Below are 20,963 nucleotides of genomic sequence, written 5' to 3' on the forward strand. Positions count from 1 at the left end.
TCATCCAAAATGTGCTCCGTTGGATTGAGGTCCGGAGTCAATGTTCTGCTCCTCACATAATTCACACACGATTCTGGCAATTCGATAGCTGCATTATCTTCTGGAAAGTAGCCATCATCATCAGGGTACAAGTGCAGCACTAAAGCATGTGCTTGGCTTTCTAGAGTAATCAAGGAATCCAGGGTATACTAGGTGAACAGTCCCCACACCTGGAAGATGCCAACAGATCAGCCATAACTATTAGACACTCCTCAGAGGTGCTGAATTCAGAAGCTTAGTAAATTTAATCAAAGTCTTTTTTCAATGATCTGTCTACCTATTTGGAAATACCAAAATAAACTTAAATGAAGACCTTAAAGTCTTCTAGGTGAAATGTTTGAATGTATTAAACTTCATTGAATGTATGAAGTTTAATATTTCTAAAAAGGGAGATGGGGTCCTAAGAACATTTTCATCTGAGGAGGGTGGTTATCAATTATATCATTACTATTAAAATGAACAACAGTTCTTTACAAATATTACAGATACCAATATTTGTCTGTATTTTTTTTTGGGGGTTTACAGGGAAATAAAATGATATCTTCATGGACATGTTTGTGATTTGAAGCCTAGAGTGAAAATCTGCCCTGTGGATGCCAGCTGTGATACCAGAATAACAAGTGGAAAATCGTTTTCTAGTTACTGTCCTTTCACAGTGCCAGATACTGTGTGCTGGGGAGGGTCGGGACACATCTGATAGAAGGTGAATCTTTTTTGTCTGCATTTAATGATCTTTCCTGCTGTATTAAATATGTGTTTCATAATAACCAGAGCAAATCAGACAAGCTTTCAACTGAGTGAGAGAATCGGTCTGTCCTGCTGTCAATAGAGCTTTTTATTGTATAACTTGGTGTCTTACAATTCAAACATTCTTTATAATTCAGAAATACTAAAATAAACTTAAATTGAGAGAGATCTTTCCAATATTTTCATGTCTCCATTACTTTTTGCACTGTACAGTTTTTCCCATGGTTATACGATGCATTTATCATAGTGGTAAGGATTGTGGCAGTCCTGTTTCTTTTTAATTAATCAATGTTATTAATGATACTTTACAACAGTGAGTAAATTCAGACTTATTTATTAAAGCATACATTATTCAACATTTAACATTCAAAGATTATTAGTCATACAGAAATATTGCAATTATACCTCTAAACACAATTATACCTCTAGACGCTATATAATGGCCATCTAGTTTACAGTAACAGAATAGGTGCACAATATCTACCTGAACTGCCGGTATTCTTTCAGGACAGGAGTGGAGGATGCCATCGTGAGTCTTCCGAATAGCCCACTGAATGTATATGCTAACAGATATTAAGTTATCTCTATAACCCATGTGCTTCAACCTCTGTTCTGTTCACTCTGCCCCATACACAGTCTTTGTTCTGTTCACTGCCACGTATTCAATCTTGATAAGACCAGTTTTAGCCAGACTGGAGGATTGTTATTGTGAACCTTTATAACTCTTATTTCAAACATACAATTAACCCTTTAATAGTTTACCATAGACGTACAGTGCTTACCTACAGTGTCTTACATTTTGAATTACATCAACTTATTGGAAAAACTATTTAGGTATCTTTTAAAGATGTTTCTTAGCTACTAAAATTCCTGAGAAAATCATAACTTTTTTACCATCCTTTCACAAGTGATAATTCTCAATACCGAAACAGTGTACTTGATTTCATTTTCCTTCTGGACATCCAGATGTTTGAATTATTAAATGACTGCAAGACTGTAACTGCACTTGAACAGCAGGGAACATGTTTGCCTGTAATCCAAACAGTCTCGAACAAGCCCTTTGAGCTCTTAAGCAGTTTTTGTAAAAAAGAGTGTGCATCCCAAATTCAAATGTGAAGCTCTATAAACTGTGGAGCTCGGCTAAAAAAAAAAAATGTCCCTGCATTCTCAGCTTGTCTGCATTCAGGAAGTTTCAGATGCACTTAAGCTTGTTGCCACGGTAATGGGCCCTTTCGAGAGAGACATGGATCAATAGAAGCAGCAGTGACATTTTGCACTGGAGCAAAAAGCTTTGAAAGTTGTCCTGTGAGTGTTTCTGTGCTTCATAACACTATAAACTCCAGCTAATTTTCTGGGTGTGTTCTTGGATACATGGCAGAACACTTGCAACTCATTTGTTGTACTATTAAATCAGACATATGGAAACTCAACTGAATAAACAATGTATTACTTGCTTTCAACAGCAGAGGATTTCTATTTAAAGACAAGTCTAACTTGCTTCCTGTATTCAGCTTGATAGGCTGAATACACAAAGTTCAGTTGATTTAAAAACTACGTTCTGATCTTGTCAATACATATTTATTTATTTATTTATTTATTTATTTATTTATTTATTTATTAAAATTGGTATGAAATGTCAAAATATGCTTATATAGAAATAACATTATCTATGTTTTTAATTTAAAAGTTAAAAATGTGAAATTTTGATGTAGGTCATAGTACAACTTACAAAGCAGCAGGGCCCTTAAAACAAAATTCCAAATCTTGACAAATGACCCATACCAAAAAGGAAAAAAAGCAGTTAAATTTAAAAGTACAAATCATGTTATAAAGAGCTGTGTTTTTTCTTTGTTTGATTATGGTGATACTTTATTTTTACATGCCTCTGCTGAGCAATTAAAAAAAATGGATCAACTAATGAACAAAGCAGCTAGATTTGTATTTGAATGCCACCCTCAAACCCATCACTGCCAGTTACTGGATTCTTTAAATTGGAAGAAGGCAATTACACTGGGTAATTTTTGTGTGTAGAACTGTACTAGGTTTGTGGCCAGGTTACTTATGTTTGTTGCTACAGGTAAACATACCCAAGTATAGTTTATGATCTAGTCTTGCACTTATTTATCAGGTGCCTTGGAGAAGGTCCTGGGTTGGCCGATCAGCATTTAGCTACAGTGCCCACTATGGCATGGAATAGTCTGGATAAGAGTATCTGGGATATGATTGAGCATCAGATAAATAACCCAAATATATCAGCTAAACGAAGAATAATGACTTAAGATTAAATGTATTTTAATGAGTAGGCTCCAAGAATTATTAAAGTGTACATGTTTTTGATCCAGATTGAATGTATGTCTTTTAGAGTGATGTTATTTTGAGGGATGTGAAATTACTGCTGCCTGTTTCTGCTCATCTTGTCAGGACACTCTTGTAAAAGAAGCCTCGTGTCAATGTTTTTTATTTTTCCTGGTTAAAGAATGAATAAATGAAATCAAATAAATAAATAAAGATTGGCTTTTCTCACACCTAGCCAATCAGAATTGATAGAGGTGAGATGTAAACACTCTCAGCTCTGTTTTATTTATTTAACAACAGTCTCAAATGTTGAAAGTGAGGATTGATATTTGTTTTCTGACCAGTTGACGTGGACCGATGTGAACTGAATCTGTGCCTGTTTTTAAATGAGTACACTATTAAAAAATTCAAAGTTCTGGTAAAAAAAATGATCCCTCTTAATAATTCCGAGACATCCAACACTTAATGTCTGCAAGACAAGCAGCAAGTAACCCCAGCAAAAGTATTTCCTGGCTTTAGGGACAGATATAGCTGGGTATCATCTGCATAGCAATGGAAGTTCACTCCATATGTGTGGATAATGTCACATAACGGTAGCATATATAATGAAGATAACAAAGGACCTAGAATAGAGCCCTGTGGAACACCACAGACAACTTCAGACCTTTCAGATGTTGTCTCCCCAGTAGAGATGAAAGAAATATATCGGAAAGATAAGATTTGAGCCAGAATAGGACAAGGCCAGACAGTCCCACCTTGTTTTCAAGACAATTCAATAAGATGGATTGGTCTACAGTATCAAAGGCAGCACTTAGATCTAAGAGAATTGAAACTGATAGAAAGCCCAAGTCAGAGCTTATCGGCAGATCACTTACAACTCTGACAAGGGCTGTCTCGGTGCTATGTGAAGCACGGAATCCAGACTGAAACATCTCAGATACACCATTAAGAATTTTTTGTAATTTAACTTGCAGCTACTCTTCTAGAACCTTATCTAGGAATGGTAAATTGGAGATTGGCCTATAGTTATTGAGGACTTTAGAGTCCAAATTGTGTTTCTTAAGCATAGGCTTTACCACAGCTACCTTAAGTGCTGAGAGAACTGCACCGGAGGAAAGTGATTTATAATTTAAAACGTGGGTATTATTAGCACCAGAAACATATTTTAAAAGTTTTGTAGGAATAGGATCAATAGAGCATGTGGTAGCTCTCATGTGCTGAGCTAGCACTGTCAGTTCTTGTACATTTATCAGAGAAAGTCTCCATAGTAGCCTTAACAGTTCACATTAGTAATATTATGCTAGAATAATCCTCTGTATAATCTGATTTCTGATGTCCAATATTTTATTTTTAAAAAAGTTTAAAAAGTCATTGCAGCTAAGAGAGGAGCCAATGTCAAGGGTGGGACGATTTTATGACATACAGACGTGCTCAAATTTGTTGGTACCCTTACAGCTCATTGAAATAATGCTTCATTCCTCCTGAAAAGTGATGACATTAAAAGCTATTTTATCAAGTATACTTGCATGCCTTTGGTATGTCATAGAATAAAGCAAACAAGCTGTGAAAAGAGATGAATTATTGCTTATTCTACAAAGATATTCTAAAATGGCCTGGACACATTTGTTGGTACCCCTTAGAAAAGATAATAAATAATTGGATTATAGTGATATTTCAAACTAATTAGTTTCTTTAATTAGTATCACACATGTCTCCAAACTTGTAATCAGTCATTCAGCCTATTTAAATGGAGAAAAGTAGTCACTGTGCTGTTTGGTATCATTGTGTGCACCACACTGAACATGGACCAGAGAAAGCAAAGGAGAGAGTTGTCTGAGGAGATCAGAAAGAAAATAATAGACAAGCATGGTAAAGGTAAAGGCTACAAGACCATCTCCAAGCAGCTTGATGTTCCTGTGACAACAGTTGCAAATATTATAAAGAAGTTTAAGGTCCATGGAACTGTAGCCAACCTCCCTGGGCGTGGCCGCAAAAGGAAAATCGACCCCAGATTGAACAGAAGGATAGTGCGAATGGTAGAAAAAGAACAAAGGATAACTGCCAAAGAGATACAAGCTGAACTCCAAGGTGAAGGTACGTCAGTTTCTGATCGCACCATCCGTCGCTTTTTGAGCGAAAGTGGGCTCCATGGAAGAAGACCCAGGAGGACTCCACTTTTGAAAGAAAAACATAAAAAAGCCAGACTGGAATTTGCTAAAATGCATATTGACAAGTCACAATCCTTCTGGGAGACTGTCCTTTGTACAGATGAGTCAAAACTGGAGCTTTTTGGCAAGTCACATCAGCTCTATGTTCATAGACGAAAAAATGAAGCTTTCAAAGAAAAGAACACCATACCTACAGTGAAACATGGATGAGGCTCGGTTATGTTTTGGGGCTGCTTTGCTGCGCCTGGCACAGGGTGCCTTGAATCTGTGCAGGGCACAATGAAATCTCAAGACTATCAAGGCATTCTGGAGCGAAACGTACTGCCCAGTGTCAGAAAGCTCTGTCTCAGTCGCAGGTCATGGGTCCTCCAACAGGATAATGACCCAAAACACACAGCTAAAAGCACCCAAGAATGGATAAGAACAAAACATTGGACTATTCTGAAGTGGCCTTCTATGAGTCCTGATCTGAATCCTATCGAACATCTATGGAAAGAGCTGAAACTTGCAGTCTGGAGAAGGCACCCATCAAACCTGAGACAGCTGGAGCAGTTTGCTGAGGAAGAGTGGGCCAAACTACCTGTTAACAGGTGCAGAAGTCTCATTGAGAGCTACAGAAAATGTTTGATTGCAGTGATTGCCTCTAAAGGTTGTGCAACAAAATATTAGGTTAGCGGTCCCGTCATTTTTGTCCATGCCATTTTCATTTGTTTAATTATTTACAATATTATGTTGAATAAAAAATCAAAAGCAAAGTCTGATTTCTATTAAATATGGAATAAACAATGGTGGATGCCAATTACTTTTGTCAGTTTCAAGTTATTTCAGAGAAAATTGTGCATTCTTCGTTTTTTGTGGAGGGGTACCAACAAATTTGACCACGTCTGTATACGTCTCCAAGACGCTGTCAGTTAGATGTTCCACCTTACTTTAGCTGATGCAGGGCACTGTGAAATAAACTATCGTTGAATGTGGACTGAGCAACAGCAATTTAGGTAACAGGTTGCAACAAAACTATAAACTTTATGAAGCTTGACTGCCCATCTCCAGAATGGTTCTCTGATTGGAAATAAAATGTTTGCACCCTTCAGTGGAAGCGAGAGTCTTAACCACTATGCCAGGCTCCTCGCTCTTCATGGTCATAGAGCTTTTAACCCCACTTCATCTAATTTCACAGACAGGACAGTCTGTAGCGGAAGTGCATAGCAAAACATTGCCCGTAAAATACAATGGGGTGCAATTGTAATGATCCGATTTCCATTGTATTATTGTTGTATTTAGTGATATATATCCAAGTGAGGGGAGTTTTCTCTGTCTTTGTTGTCTGGATAATACTAAGCGCCAACACTGAACAGCTTTCCTCGTTTCATTCAAATCGTTTGATAACACGACCTTTCAACTCTGCCAGCCCCACCTAATCTACAAATATACTGTTCCTGGAGCTGGCAGAGTTCAATGGTAACAGTCTCACATGGTTTAAATGTAATGAGGAAGGCTGCACAGTGCCATCACTTGGGATTCTCCAGACAAGCTCAAAGCTAAGTAGATATGATGTTTCTTCAGGTACTACTCTGAGTCCTGATTGAGCATTTTAAAGTTATGGATGAATACTGTATTCATGTATTGTTTCATAGCCGGCTCCAATAGCTTCATTGCAGTTCTACATAAGCCTTTTTTTCTTTTTTAATTAAACTGCACTTAAGCATGTTTCTTATGACACCACGTACATCTCAGTAACTTAATATCAATGTTTATTGCTATAAGGGCTGCTGTAATTTTTTGATGCATGAGAAACTTGAATGTGGAAAATGTCATCCTCATGGGTAAATTTATTTGAATAGTACTAAAATAAATTTAGCATGAACCTATTTCTCTTGTAGGTTAATTTTAATAAACCCTATGGTGTAGCCATGGTAACCCCTGTTTGAAATATATATGTTATAAGAAGTAGATATAATGCAGCTTTTAATGTGCATCTGGTCTTTATCTTTGAAATATTCTCTTTCATGTTAAATTATATTCTAAACTAAAAATGGGAGTTTTTGTCAATAAAAAACAAAGCATCCCCAGATCGAATGTTTTGTAAACATGTGTGCAAGTGTAAAGGTTTCTACTGGACACCACCTTTATTGAGAGAATCATAGAATATAGTTGTGTACCACCTGTGAAGAGACTGAAAGTGAGTAAGTCTGTATCATTGGTCAGTGGTTAAAACAATGTGGCAATGAAACAGCTAACTGCATACCACCTGCAATGTGGCTTTATTAGGAGAATTATAGAATACAGCTATGTACCAACTATAAAGACCCTATGTCTCTTAAATTATCAATGTGCACTAACTACTGTATTTCAGGGTTTTTTTTTGCACATTTGTTTTAGAAAAAAAACTATTAGACACTAACACTAACAAAAACATTGAATTTGAACAATGTGCATAAAAGAAAAATGGTTAAACTGCTCAATAAAGTGGTTTCTTACGGCTGTCCTCATGACTAAAATAACGTCAGTACTCTAGGGAGTCCCTGTAGTTCAGTAGTAAGGCCAGCTGCCTGTTTGCACATTTTGTTGGTCATGTATGATGATTATTTTTTAAAAGAAAGAGCACAACATTGCATTTGAGAAATAAAAATGACCATGTGTTCTCTCCAATGTCAAGCCAACCAACCTTGTGGGACATAATGCATTCAAATCACCCAGCAGTGTTGACACTGAGAAGCCTGAATTTGTTTTGACATTTACTTAGAGAGAGAGAGGCAAAGATCAATTTATTATCATTTTCCAACTCCTAATGCGCAGCCAGATGCGCAAATGGAAAAATAGCTCATATTCTGTTGCCAGATTTAGAAACGGGAAATTAACTTAATTATGTATGGATTTTTATTATTGTTTTAATCAGTTTCATAACAGTAACTTTATACATTTAGCTTTTTGTAATATCACAAACAACCCCCACATACTTTTTTTTTTTTTTAAAGTGTAAATACAGAGGTGCCCTCAACAGAAGATTATCATTGTGACTCATGTTGACCAAGGGGGTTGATCTACCCTTTACCTCAATGGCTCATCAATGAGTTGACCCTTCTAAAAATGTAACATACTTAAAGTATGGCTTATTGTAATAAATGATTGAAAGCATGGTAATCATTGTAAAGCCCAGTGAGGTATGATAAAGTATATTTAAAAAGCATAGGAAACCAAGGTAAACTATGGGAAATAACCATGGGAAATACATGTGAAAACTACTAAATTACCATGTATATTTATGGGGTAATATTTTAAGGAGGGGCGGGGGGGGAAGCTTTGAAATCATACCAGCGTTATTTTTCTTGGTTCTCCCACTCACCCCCGAGTAAAGGCAAACACACATAGTAGAATTATTTATCTAGAAGATTAAAAAATGACTTTGTAGAGTTCTGTGTGTGAAATAATGTGAAAATGTTGTGTTTTTTGTAGGCAAATCCTTAAAGAATGTCTTCAGTTGCTGGACGAGATATAGCAGACTACCGTATAAGTGGTGAGTATGCAAACAAAGAGAAATCCATGTGCATGTCACTATTCACAAATTAAACATCAGCAGCTATACACTTACAGTTGATCCATATTAAATTGTTGCTGAACAGGCTGTAGAGTTTCCAGCAAAACACATTAGTTACCGTTGCTTCCTCCTATGTTGTACGTACTGCAATATCAGACATTGACATTGTCTGTTATCAAAATGTGCGTGTCACTTAGAGAATATAGTTCTGACTTGGTTTATTATACTTTTGGTTCAAAGAGGGCCCTTGCTATGGTAATTTGTTTTTCAAAGATTGCACCTTGACTCTTTAAATTGTGTTGTGTGTTCCTCTCCACGTGTTTTTTCACAGTGGACCCCCTTAGTTAACATTAAGAAATGGCAACACGTAAGCCCCATGGTAAATGGGATGTGCACCATTTATGTGATGATGCCATCGGTCATTGGGTTGACATGCAGGTTACTGGAGGACAGTTCCTGACGTACTTTGCTGTATGCAATTCAACTTTTTTTAATTACATTGTGGTCCAAATCTAATACTTATTGCTAACCATGCTTTAGCTTTTGGTAGTTGTCATCCATGCTCATTCATAAACCTGTTCACGCCCATGCACAGACAAACAGATGAACCAATCAGAGAGCTGAACTTCAGGAACCAATGTTTCTGGTTGCGTGCAAACAGCCATAATTGCAAATTATGTTGAAAACAGATAGTTCAGGAATATGTACATCACAGCAGGCAGCAATGGTAAGTCATGTTTTTCTGTAAGCCCTCACAACCTGCTCTGTACAACTTTCACACTGCACACATGATGACAATCCTTGAACTATTTCATTGACCCAGACAATAAACACATACTGCATAAGCAATATCCACGAGTTCATAAACTAGATGCAGCACAACTAAAACTGATTTCTCTTATCAACCTAACATAAACTGATGTAGGCAAACTTCTTGGCTGCAGAGATTTTGACAGATATTTGTCTGATTCAGCCAATGGAAAACCATGGAGTGCAGCAAATGTAATTTCGAGTGTACACAGTTAGATAAGCTATAATACTGGGAACAGGCTGACATTCATCAGAACTGGGACTGTATGATGGTGCAGTTTGGATGTATACCTCAGAGTGCTAATGGTAATAATGAAAATACTTCTGCTAGGTCACATGGGGAAATAAAAAATAAAACATTTCTTAAGTCTCTGAACTCTTTGGGCCTTTCTGGAGAAGACTTTGGTGCACATTTCCTCCCCCAACTCCCTTAAAGGAATTCGAGGTATTAATCAAGACACTTATCACGGCTAAATTACATATGTCTATGGCAGGTGTGAGTACTATTGTAGACAGTTAATATTCTTAAAAGCAATAAGGTAAGGGACCTCCAAAAACGGTGGCGTTTATTGGAGGTATATTATTAACTTAACAAATTAACAATTGCGTTTATTTTAACATATAAACCTTTTTCAATATCGCTCTCTGAAAACGATAGAGATTTACACGTTACCACAAACTACCAATAATTACTCATATTCCATTAAATTTTAAGTTCAATAAATCAAGTTTGTTCAACCTGAGTGAAGGATTCAATACTGGGAATCCCTACTTAGAAAAAACGGTATTTATTAAGCATGCAATCATAATACATTCGGAAATCACACAAAACAATTGCACATTTAATATCACATTAAAGGCATTACAAGAAGAACTGAGGATAAACAACAATTTGCCAATGAAATTGTAGTACATACTGACACTACAACAAGGAATCTCACAAGGCCTGAATAGGCTAGAAAGCAGTCGAGTCTCAGCGTGCGGTTACCTTGTGTTTCTCAAAGTGCCAGGGCCTCTAATTGTGGTATATTAATGCTGAGAGCTGAGCTCCAGGTACGGTCTTGTAGTTCCTTCTTTTTTTTTGAATCTGAGAGAGAGCAAGAGAGCACAGTTGTAAATTTCATGATGGGCTTTATACTTTTCAAACAAAGAGATTCTTTACATTTCCCACCGCACGCTCTGATTGGTTAGTTTGTGTCTGAATGGGGCTTGCAATCTTGATTGTTCGCCCCCCTCCTTTTCTTGCCTGATTTGAGTTCATTGTCATAATTTAGAAAAGGGAAACTTTTAAACGTACATAACTTTTGCTAAATCATTCAGATTTTATTCTGAATTCTTGTTATTTTTACCATGTGAAATTACATTTCTTTAGACTCCAAATGTGTCGGGATGTGACTTTGGTTAGACAAACAGTTTCATTTTCTTAGGGGGTTTCTACCTGCGTTATTCTGTGCTTTATTAGGTGATTTTTAAGGATAAAAACGCTTGCATCTTGTACTTTAGTGATTTTAAATCAAGATGATGTTAAATTCTTTCAGATCTCTTGTTTTCTTTTAGTTGATTTTAAACTATGTTGTTTTTTCCTTTTTGCCTTACTGTAGGCTTTAGTGTGTTAACCCCCCCCCCCCCCCTTCCCCCCTTCCCCCCTTCCCCCCCTTCCCTCACTAGACTGGGTAATTAAATCTCAAAAGAGACGGGCTTGATTAGCCTTTTGTTTCATGAGTGCCTGGCATATTCAAAGTGTTAGATAGATCGTTATCACCAGGCAAAGGTAGACATATTAGATTAGATTTAATTAGATTTAGTTTTCTGTAAAAATATACAATATCCATGACATTTGCAATATATTTGTGATGACAAAGACTATATGATCTACACAGGCAACTAGAACAGAAAAGAACTCGCAGTCAGTATAACTCAGTCATGCTGTATTTGATTAATTGCTTAGAGGAATGAGCTATGATAGGGTGAAAGAACTGAATATATTTAATCTAGAACTAAAAATATTTAGAGGGTACATGATCTTAAAGAGGCAACAAAGTTAACCCTAACCAGCGCAGCACAGACACCAGGACCAGAGGACACAGCTGGACATGAAGTGGAAATAGACTTAGGATGGAGGGTAGGACACACCTGTGCACATAGAGTGGTGAGGGTGTGGAATGAATCACCTATCCCTGTTATTGAAGCTGAATAACTGGGATACTAGGAACCAGATGAGCAGAGATGGGCCGAGTGGTCTCTCATTCATACCTTTTCTTATGTTTTTATGCTGTTATCTTTGAATAATTAATGAGTTAAAGCTTTGTGAATTGGGCCCGTCATCACAAAAAACTACTTTTTAGGGCTGTTTTAAACTCGCAAAACTACCCCTTATTAACACAGGATAAAAATCTGACTGTAATAAAACTCCCTCTTGAGAGCAGCTATAATGCATGTAATGTTCTTGCACAGGCTATGACTAGCAAGTACCCGAGGAGGACTGCAGAAATGTTTTAAAGGGCAGGGATGTCAGGAGCCTCCCCACTCTTTACCATTAACCTGATGGATATTAATTCCAGTGTTAATGGAGAAAGTGCCAGGAGTGTGTCTCTATGTCACAGTGTAGTGGCCCACCTGAAAACAGCCTTGTCTGCCCACAGGCACTGTTCCATAATAGATCTTCCATTTTAGTTACGAGACCATCATCTAAATTAAAAAGCAGCTCAATGAATAATTCATCCCACTTTCCAAAGTGAAGCAGAAAGGTGATTATGTGTTCTGAATGTGTTTTTTTTTCTGTTGCTTGTTATATTTTTAAGTAATTGTAATATCCACGCAAATATTGTTTGATGAACTGAACAGTATATTATAGACTGCAACTTTGCAGAAGACTTATATTTCCACTGGCAGCACTACCAGTGTGTTATATATACTGCAGTAGTATTGTAGTGCTTTGGGATGGTCTTAAAATGCTCTATATAAATTAAATGTTATTGTTAATGTTATTGTGAGCAGCATCATACAGGGGTCACACAATTAAGATGTGCCATAATACCGTCAATAGTGTCAGATGAATGGATTTGCTGATGTTCTGGTTTTCCTGAGAATTATTTGACGTGTGATCTGGTCACCATAGGACCAAAAGGATATTGTGACCTTGGAAAGAGCCCAGCAAAGAGCAACCACACTAACCCCAGAGCTTAAAGGAATGAGCTATGAAGATAGGCTGAAACAACTGAATCTGTTGAGCTTAGAACAAAGATGAATTAGTGGGGACTTGATTGAGGTATATAAAATCTTAAAAAAAGGAGTTGACAAAGTTAAGCCTAACCAATACTTTAAGCGCAGCACAGAAATCAGGACCAGAGGACACAGTTGGGAAATAAGGCAGAAATAGACTTAGAACAGAGGGAAGGAGACACTTCTTCACGCAGTGAGTGATGAGGCTATTATATGGGCTACCTAGTCATGTTGTTGAGACAGACAAGCATAGATAGGCCAAATGGCCTCCACTTTTTTTCTTATGTTCTTATCATTGAGTCTCCACATCAAATTAGCCACACTGATGCACACTTGTGATACATTTCATGTTTTGTTCAATACTAAAAAGTTTAGAAAATTAAATGGAAACTAAAACCCCTCGTAGCAAGTGCTCTTCAAGTGTTTTCTGGTTGTATCCAGCGCATTCTGCTAATTGCTTTACAAGTTAATTAAATCAAGTTCTGCTTAGTAATGTATTAAAAGTTTTTTTTTTTTTAATCACAAATGTTTATCAAACTACTAATGGTTTCATTTCAAGGACTTCATCTCTGTCTTTTTTTGTTTAGTGGTTCAAAGTCCGCCCGGATGGGAGGTAGGGATTTATATTGCTGGTTTCCTGGTGCTACTGGGAGTCGTGGGATTGAACTTGTGGAAGCTGTGGAGATCTGGAAGCTATCCCACCCCCTCGCCTTTCCCAAACTTCGATTTCAGATACCTCGAGCAGAAATACGGGACTTCCTGCTCAGAAGTCAGACAGAAGGTAATTGAATAAACTGTGCCTGTGAAGCTTCAGATTGCAGCAGTAAATTACTGTTTGACTTTTAAATGCACAAGCACTGCAAGTAGAAATGAGCTGTTTAGATGCTCTGAATTCAACGCAGATGCTTATTGCAGTACAGTGTATTTATTAAAAAGGCTTAAAGGTAATGAATTGATGCAGTAAATCTTCCATTAAGTGCAGTGCTACTCAATTCTCCTGGGTACAGAACCACACTTGATGAAAGTACCAGTAATATTTTATTTTACATGTTTCAGCAATATTATAATCAGGGCTTGAATTTTTCGGTATTTATTTTATGTTCAGTTCGACGAGGGGTTTTATCGGGTTTTTTTATTATTATTTGGCAATATCGGTTATTGTCAGTTATTAAATATAAACACCACTCAAACACATACATTTTCAGTTTCTATAATACACTGAATGTACGTTTCAGTAATACATATACAAAAGTTAACTTACTGTGTTGAAGTGAGGATGTACACATTAGTGTACTGTAGTAATTAATCTCCGCATACAATACATTATTATTTACATTTTTTCCTATGATTAAACATTCATCATGACACTCTGATTTAAGGTTTGATATTTATGTAGCTATAATAATAATGTTAATCATAATAGTAATAATTAGGCAGTCGTTGTACACAAGAAAAACTTTAGTATGCATTAGTAGAAGCATAACTGTACAGCAGTTTTTCATTTACAATGACTTTTTCAGTTCATCACTGAATAAAACCGTAAAGGCAAAAAACTAACTGGCGATGCCATGTTGCTGGTTTGTTTGGGTGGGTTCGTGGTCGCTAGGCCCATTGCTAAGCAACTGAAGAGCACACCCCCCACCCCATTTCTCTTGCTCTTGATTATATAGGCAGATGAACACTAACTCTGGTTCTCGTATTTGATTTGCTGCTTCGCGCTTATCCTGGTTTCTGATGCATTAAGTAAACCACGAACAAGAGAGCTTACGGCTTACGTATCTGACAGTGTGATATTCAACTAATGTGTAAACTACTTTGGTTACCTAAAAAACCTAGCTTCGTTAACATTTGTGCCTTCAACTTTGAGGCTTACTGTTTCAGTTCAAAAAGTCTCATTTACTCAGCACAGCACGTCAAAGCAACAACACAGAAACAAAAGAACTGCAGCAGCAGGTTAGAAATCTAGATCTGTACACACATGCAAGCCAGGGCAGGCAATACATTTTTTAAATTTTATTATGTACAAGTTTGTACTATTACTGTACAGGACCGAAATAGGATTTAACATTTAAAAATAAGCTTGAGACAGCAATACAATGTACTGTATTTTGCATACATTTTTTCCCCGTTGTATTTCATTTATATAAATGTATATTACTATACTGATTTTATTTCACTACAGTCCTTGTTTGTACAATGTTTGTTTTATTTCATATGTAGGCTATTTGCTGCAGTGTTCAATAAACGTATTCCGGAAACCCATTTTGTGTATTGTAATGTCATATTTATGAATGAAAAGCATATGCTTGTAGTATAATGCTCCCCCCAGTATAGCGCTTATTTTCCCTGTCCCCCTTTAACAGCGTTCTATCAAGGGATTACTGTGCTGTAACAGGATAAGGGAACAGTAAAAACAAATGTTGTCATTTGATGCTACTAATGTTAAGAGCCATTGTGTTAGTTTTGCAACCTTTCTTGCAGAGAGTAGCTGCTTCAAACCACAAGAAAGCTGCAGAAAAGATGCCTGCAAGCTGCAAGTCCAGCTTAAGGATCGATGACAACTATGAGAGCATCAACGAGCTGGGCACACTGGAGCTGAACAGAGACATGGAGCTGACTCCGTACGGGCCGATGCGCCGGTCCCTCTCCACCGACTCCCTCAGCTCCATCTCCTCCATCGGGAACAACTTTGGCCAGGACTTCAGCGTGGGGCAGGTGGAGGTCAACATGGAGTATGAGCTACACTCCAGCACCCTGTCCGTCACCCTGGTGCAAGGAAAAGACCTGATGGAGAAAGAGGAGATCAACTTCGAGTCCTGCTTCGTGCGCATCAGCCTGCTTCCTGACGAGCAGATCGTGGGCATCTCCCGGGTAAGTGCTTTTATTTTTCATTATGAATCTAGTGGTGGGTAACACTGTCTGTGGAGCTTCCCCTCGCATCACCACAGTCAGTCCTAACCATGGCTTTTAACAGTAACTAGGAAATGAATACCTGCAAACTGATTCTGCCCGGCATAAAGCCAAAAACATTAAGGTGCAAGTAACTTAAAATGTAGGATTGCATTTATTGCAGTGGCTCAAGTGCTTTTTTATTTTTTATTGATTTACAAAATGGTTTTGACTGAGTTCAGGAGGAGCTTTTCTAGTTGCCTGCCATAGAGATGCACTGCATTATGTAGGCTAGATCGGTGTATTTTTATTAATAAGCATCAGCACCCTCTTGTGCACAGCAAAACAAAAGGCGCTGAGCTGATCAAATGTTTTCCACCCCATTTTTTGTAAGTCGTGTGTTTTTTTAGTTTTTTTTTTTACTTCTAACGAAAGGTTTACAAGATCATACAGCCACTTCAGTATTTTAATTTGATGTAATATCTGTATTTCACATTTATACTGGTGCGTCATTGATGATGGCCAATATTCAAAAAGCTCCAGCTTCTAGTTCATAATCGATCTTTACTGCTGCCTCGCTTAATGATTTGGTGTAAGCAGGTCTTTTGCTCTCTCTCTCTCGCTCTGTTTCTCGCTCTACCCGTCTCTATCTGTTTTACAAAACAGAATCGTGACTAAAATCTTAGCACTGTCTTTCAGCTTTGGCAGTTTTTGGAAATAAATACCACCAGGCCCGGCTCCAGCTTCTCTAAACTGGAGGGGCTGATGTATTAGATCAGGGGGCCAATAACAACACGTGACCATGATTACAATTTAATTAAGATTTACTTGCAGCAGGTGCAAAGTTTGCTCCACTTTTTTTTTTCTAAATGTAATTTAAAAAAAAAAAGGTAAGAGCACTTAAATTAAGTTCTCTCCAGTTTGAAACCATTTGCTTTTTTTAATTCAAATTTGAAGTGGTGCAAAATGTGCTCCCAGTGCAAAAAGTAGTACGTTTGGCTATCAGCTAAAAACTCTTGAACAAACAGCACCATGCAGTCAGTATTCCCTTTGTTTATGGTTATAGTTGCATTTTACAAGGCTGAGATGCCACAATAAACACATACCAGTGACATCTGCACTGGAGCAATAGCATAAGGTTCTAGGTCTTGCTCATTTTGAGTGTCGTATTTTTCTTCATTTTGGGATAAGGAGCTCACACCAGCATCTATTTTTTCTTTCACTGCTGAATTAGAAACACTTTAAATGTAAGGACAATTTGTTCACAGTAACCACTTGCTTAAATATCATTTTAAAACCGTCCCATGGGTATGAATTAATGAAAAACCACTCACTCCGAGAAGAGAATGTGACAGTCAACCCTGGTATAGTTTTAATTGAATATTCTTCACAGCACCCCCGAAGCACAATTAGCATAATAACCCACCTGGTTCTCCCAGGCAGATTCAGGCAAATCTCGCGCTCATTTTTTTTTTTAATATACTTTTTGTCTACAGTCTAGCTAATGGTGTTTTAATAAATTGATGTTTTAAACCTTGCAGAGTCACCAAGGGAGGTATTTACATTTAATAATGTAAAGATCCAGGTTTAACTTCAATAGCAAATATTTGCAAATGCCATTTTTACATTTTTTAACTGTTTTGCCAGCTCTAGAGCTTATTTCTTTTGCATTCCCTCATTCGGGTTTGTGACGCAGTTACTATATCCCTGGTCTGAAGGGGGAGTCACACAGTGAGGTTTGTGACCTGGCTGTGTCAAGCTGTCTATCATGGCTGGGGAGCACGTTCTCCATGGGGTACTGGAGACACAATTGGCAGGGTCTGTTTGTCCCCTCAGTGGCCAGGGGCCTGGTGAGCTGCAGGAGGACACCAGTTCCAGGGTGTAAAGAGGCAATTGGCTTGGGCGTGGAATCGTGGAACAGGGAACAGGGATATAATCTTTTTTTTTTATAAAGCCTTGGTCAGTACTCCTTTAAGTAAAAAGTTGATGATCCTGTCAAGCTTCCCAGCGCGCTTGCATCATGTGTGGGTGTGCAGTTGCATACAATTTATCAATGAATTACTGGCTGTCCTTTGTTTTCCCACCAGGGTGATGTTCAAAGGTTCTGTCTGATTCGCATACATCAGCACGACAATCTGTATCCCTGCAATCTTCCACTAATTGCCTCCTATACTTAGCTGAACAGAATTTTCATCATTTTCAGAGGGTTTGAAGTCAGGAGTTGCAGTGATGCATGTCACTTTGCTAGATTAAGATAAGTGCGGATGATTAAAGTGGGGAAACTGTTTACAGCTAAACCTATTCTAATAATATACATTAGCAGCTTCCTTGAAAAACATGTCAGACAGCAGTCAAAACATGTGTGCAACAATTTATAGTGTTCACATTGAATAAGTGGTGTGTGTGTCTATCAGTTGGGAGTATAAATTACAGCATTGTTTTAAAAGGATGTACAGTTCTGTTTGACGCAGTATACTGCCCTCAAACAAGTTTCCAATTTTACCTGACTCAAACAAACACTTCCTTACTTACCAGTAGGGCTTTTAGTACACAAAACACATTTTTATGGAACAACCCATTTTTATTTCCATTTCTATAATCAGAAGGCCAGTAAAATATACATGCTTTCTTTCCTTAACTAACAATAGCAGTTTTTGGAGTTTCTTACTCTCAGCAGATTTTCTACTGGTAATAGAAACCCACAAAAAGGCTGTGCCAGTAGATTTTCTGCTGGTTCTCTTCACTCCGAAATATCTTTGTATCCCTGAGTATAGGAGTAACGTCACATTTGAGAGCATAGTTCAACCCATCTGTAAATATTTTAAAGAGTAAGCGTAATGGTTCACCAAATATTGTCCATTATCTATTATTCATCAGAAATAGGTTCTTGCATTGGTGACAATGAAGGCTGGTAAACCCTTTGGATGCTATTATCCCCTGCTTGAATGTGCAATTCTTACTAAGGACCTTCTGTAGCACAAGCTATCTAGTGTACCATGGTCTGCGGTATAGGGTGGCTGTAAGTCTCTCTGACCGCCTGCAACTGCACTTCAGATTGACTTCTCTGTCTGAATGTCATCCATAACTGTTAAACACTCAATGATTTAGAAATACTAAAAGAAACAAATTCAATGACAAAAAAAGACATTGACAAAGACTTCTACACTAGTTGTTTGTCATTGAATTTAAGTATTTCTAAATACAGTCTGACTGACATGTTTTCTTGGTCATACAAAAGATGGTGGTCTCTAATGTTGTATATAGAGTTGTGTTATGGGATGTTTTTCACTGACGTGCTTAGTAGTAATATTAGTATTAACAGTATTATTATTGTTTATACGTTTTCCTTACTATTATTACCAGTACTGATTCACTCAGCCAAGTGAACATGTTTTTTTTCAGTCAGCTGCCATGTTTGTCATGATCTAGTAGTTGCTATGATCACATAGAATAACAGAGCAGACTGATAAAATGATCAGGATGTATGTGTGTATTTATATCCGCTTGTGATTGCTCTGCTCCACCTCGCTGTTACTCTAATACTGCTCATAAATCCTTCCTTGGCACAGTCAACTGCTTTCTCCAGATCGATAAAACAAATGTTCTATGTGATGTCGAACTCCCATGATTTTACCAGTGTCCCACGGTGCTCTGACATCTTCATAATGTGCTTCAGCTGAAAGTGGTATTCTTCAACCAGGACCCCAGAAACTCTGTAACAAAGGACGAGTACCTTTTGAAACTTGGAATGGACTCTTTGAGCAGTCATGCAGTTCTATAGTCCTTACTAAACTGTGCTAAAGACAGGGGGGCTCCAAGCAAGATGTGCCCTGACTCACTCTCTACAGTGCAGGTAAACCACTGGCAAACCAATATAACAGAATGGAAACAAAGAGATCAATTGCTGTGAATGCCCTTAGAGATCTGACCGACCGTCAGGGTTTTGGCTTTAGCTGAATAATGTTATAAGATTTGGTGAAGCAAAAAGATTTAAGGAGAAAAGTTTTTAGAATTTCTTTTTTATTTCAATTAGAATCATTCAGGCTTTGCTTTTTAAAACCGGAAACTACCTGCCAATGTAATGCAGTGTAAGTTCAGAATGTGCTGTTACAGTATGATAAGCTGCAGTTAAGAGCAGAATCCCCAGTCAATGTCAGAAGCCGAATCATTTCACTGGCAAGGACACACATACAGAGCCTTTGCTCTCTGTCTTCAACAAGCTGGGTCTGGTGTGATAGCTAGCACAACAAGCCTTCATCCCTAGGAACATTCCTGTTCCAGTGGTTGCACAAAGTAATACACATTACCGGTTGTGCACTTCCATTGTGCAAGAAACACATGCTCTAGCAAACATTCGGTTTAAAACAAGTTGAAGAAATCTGTTTTGGTCAGATCACCTGGAGAGTTCAATTGTCATCACCCCTTAATTTCCTTTTTTGTCATTAACCAACAACCTGATTCCAAAGACACTGCTGTGAAATGACCAAAGAAGTGAAGCAATAAGACTTCATGTAATTCATATAAGCAAACTGTGCGCAACCATATAACATGTTTTCAAATCTAAATATGTGATTGCTTTGTAACATGTGCTTCTGTCAAAACTGCCCATTTAAGTCCTTAAGACCTACAATATATTACAAATGGCAGTGCTCAACAGCTAAGATGCAGGTAGTAACCTGTTGTGTTGGCTATAATCACGTGGTGATAAGCAGGACTTTACAATCAGTTTTCTTTTTTATAGTTAGAATTAGTAATAATACCGTATTCACAAAGGTCATTGGTTATTCAAAGAATGTTTGCTATTAAACTTTTCTGAACTGTTGTTCCATATATTGCCTCATCAGCATCCCCCAGACAAGGAAACAGTTCTGTCTCATGCCTGTCCTGTCCTAGGTCTCTCATTTTGAGACCATTTGCAAAGTTGCTCAGTGCCAATTATGAAAAGGGTGACACTAATTAAAAGGTAGGACTGCAACATAGTGTTGTACCTTCATATCATTGAAGAAGTGTATTCTATTAAACGTTTAACTGGACAGCGATGAGGTGTGTGGTGAAAAGGGTACAGGCAATACATATTAAATCAGGAATAGTGTAGTGCACTCCCATTGGTTCTTCTGTAACTCAGTCAGAGAATCAATGCAGTCAGCTTGGGTTAGGAACTGTGTGTGCATGCAAGCCTTTTAATTATACTTAGCAAACTTTCTTATGCTGGATACTCTCATGTGTACAGTATCGTACATCAATGAACACAGTAAATA

The 20,963-nt window shown here is 37.6% G+C and overlaps 1 protein-coding gene across 3 annotated transcripts in view; it reads left to right on the forward strand.

The window, feature by feature from the left end:
• Positions 1 to 20,963, forward strand: part of LOC117434733 (synaptotagmin-12-like) — a 50,608-nt gene that overhangs the window by 17,114 nt on the left and 12,531 nt on the right. For 2 of the 3 annotated variants that reach the window (XM_034057361.3, XM_034057365.3), the window contains exons 2-4: positions 8,703 to 8,763; positions 13,404 to 13,597; positions 15,298 to 15,687. In XM_034057361.3, the coding sequence (XP_033913252.1) occupies positions 8,718 to 8,763; positions 13,404 to 13,597; positions 15,298 to 15,687 (630 nt within the window). In that variant the 5' untranslated portion in view covers positions 8,703 to 8,717. Of the gene's footprint in view, positions 1 to 564; positions 743 to 8,702; positions 8,764 to 13,403; positions 13,598 to 15,297; positions 15,688 to 20,963 lie in introns of all 3 variants that reach the window. The other variant, XM_034057363.3, reaches the window with a different exon arrangement.

Source organism: Acipenser ruthenus, chromosome 28, assembly GCF_902713425.1.
Source record: "Acipenser ruthenus chromosome 28, fAciRut3.2 maternal haplotype, whole genome shotgun sequence".
Classification (NCBI taxonomy): Eukaryota; Metazoa; Chordata; class Actinopteri; order Acipenseriformes; family Acipenseridae; genus Acipenser; species Acipenser ruthenus.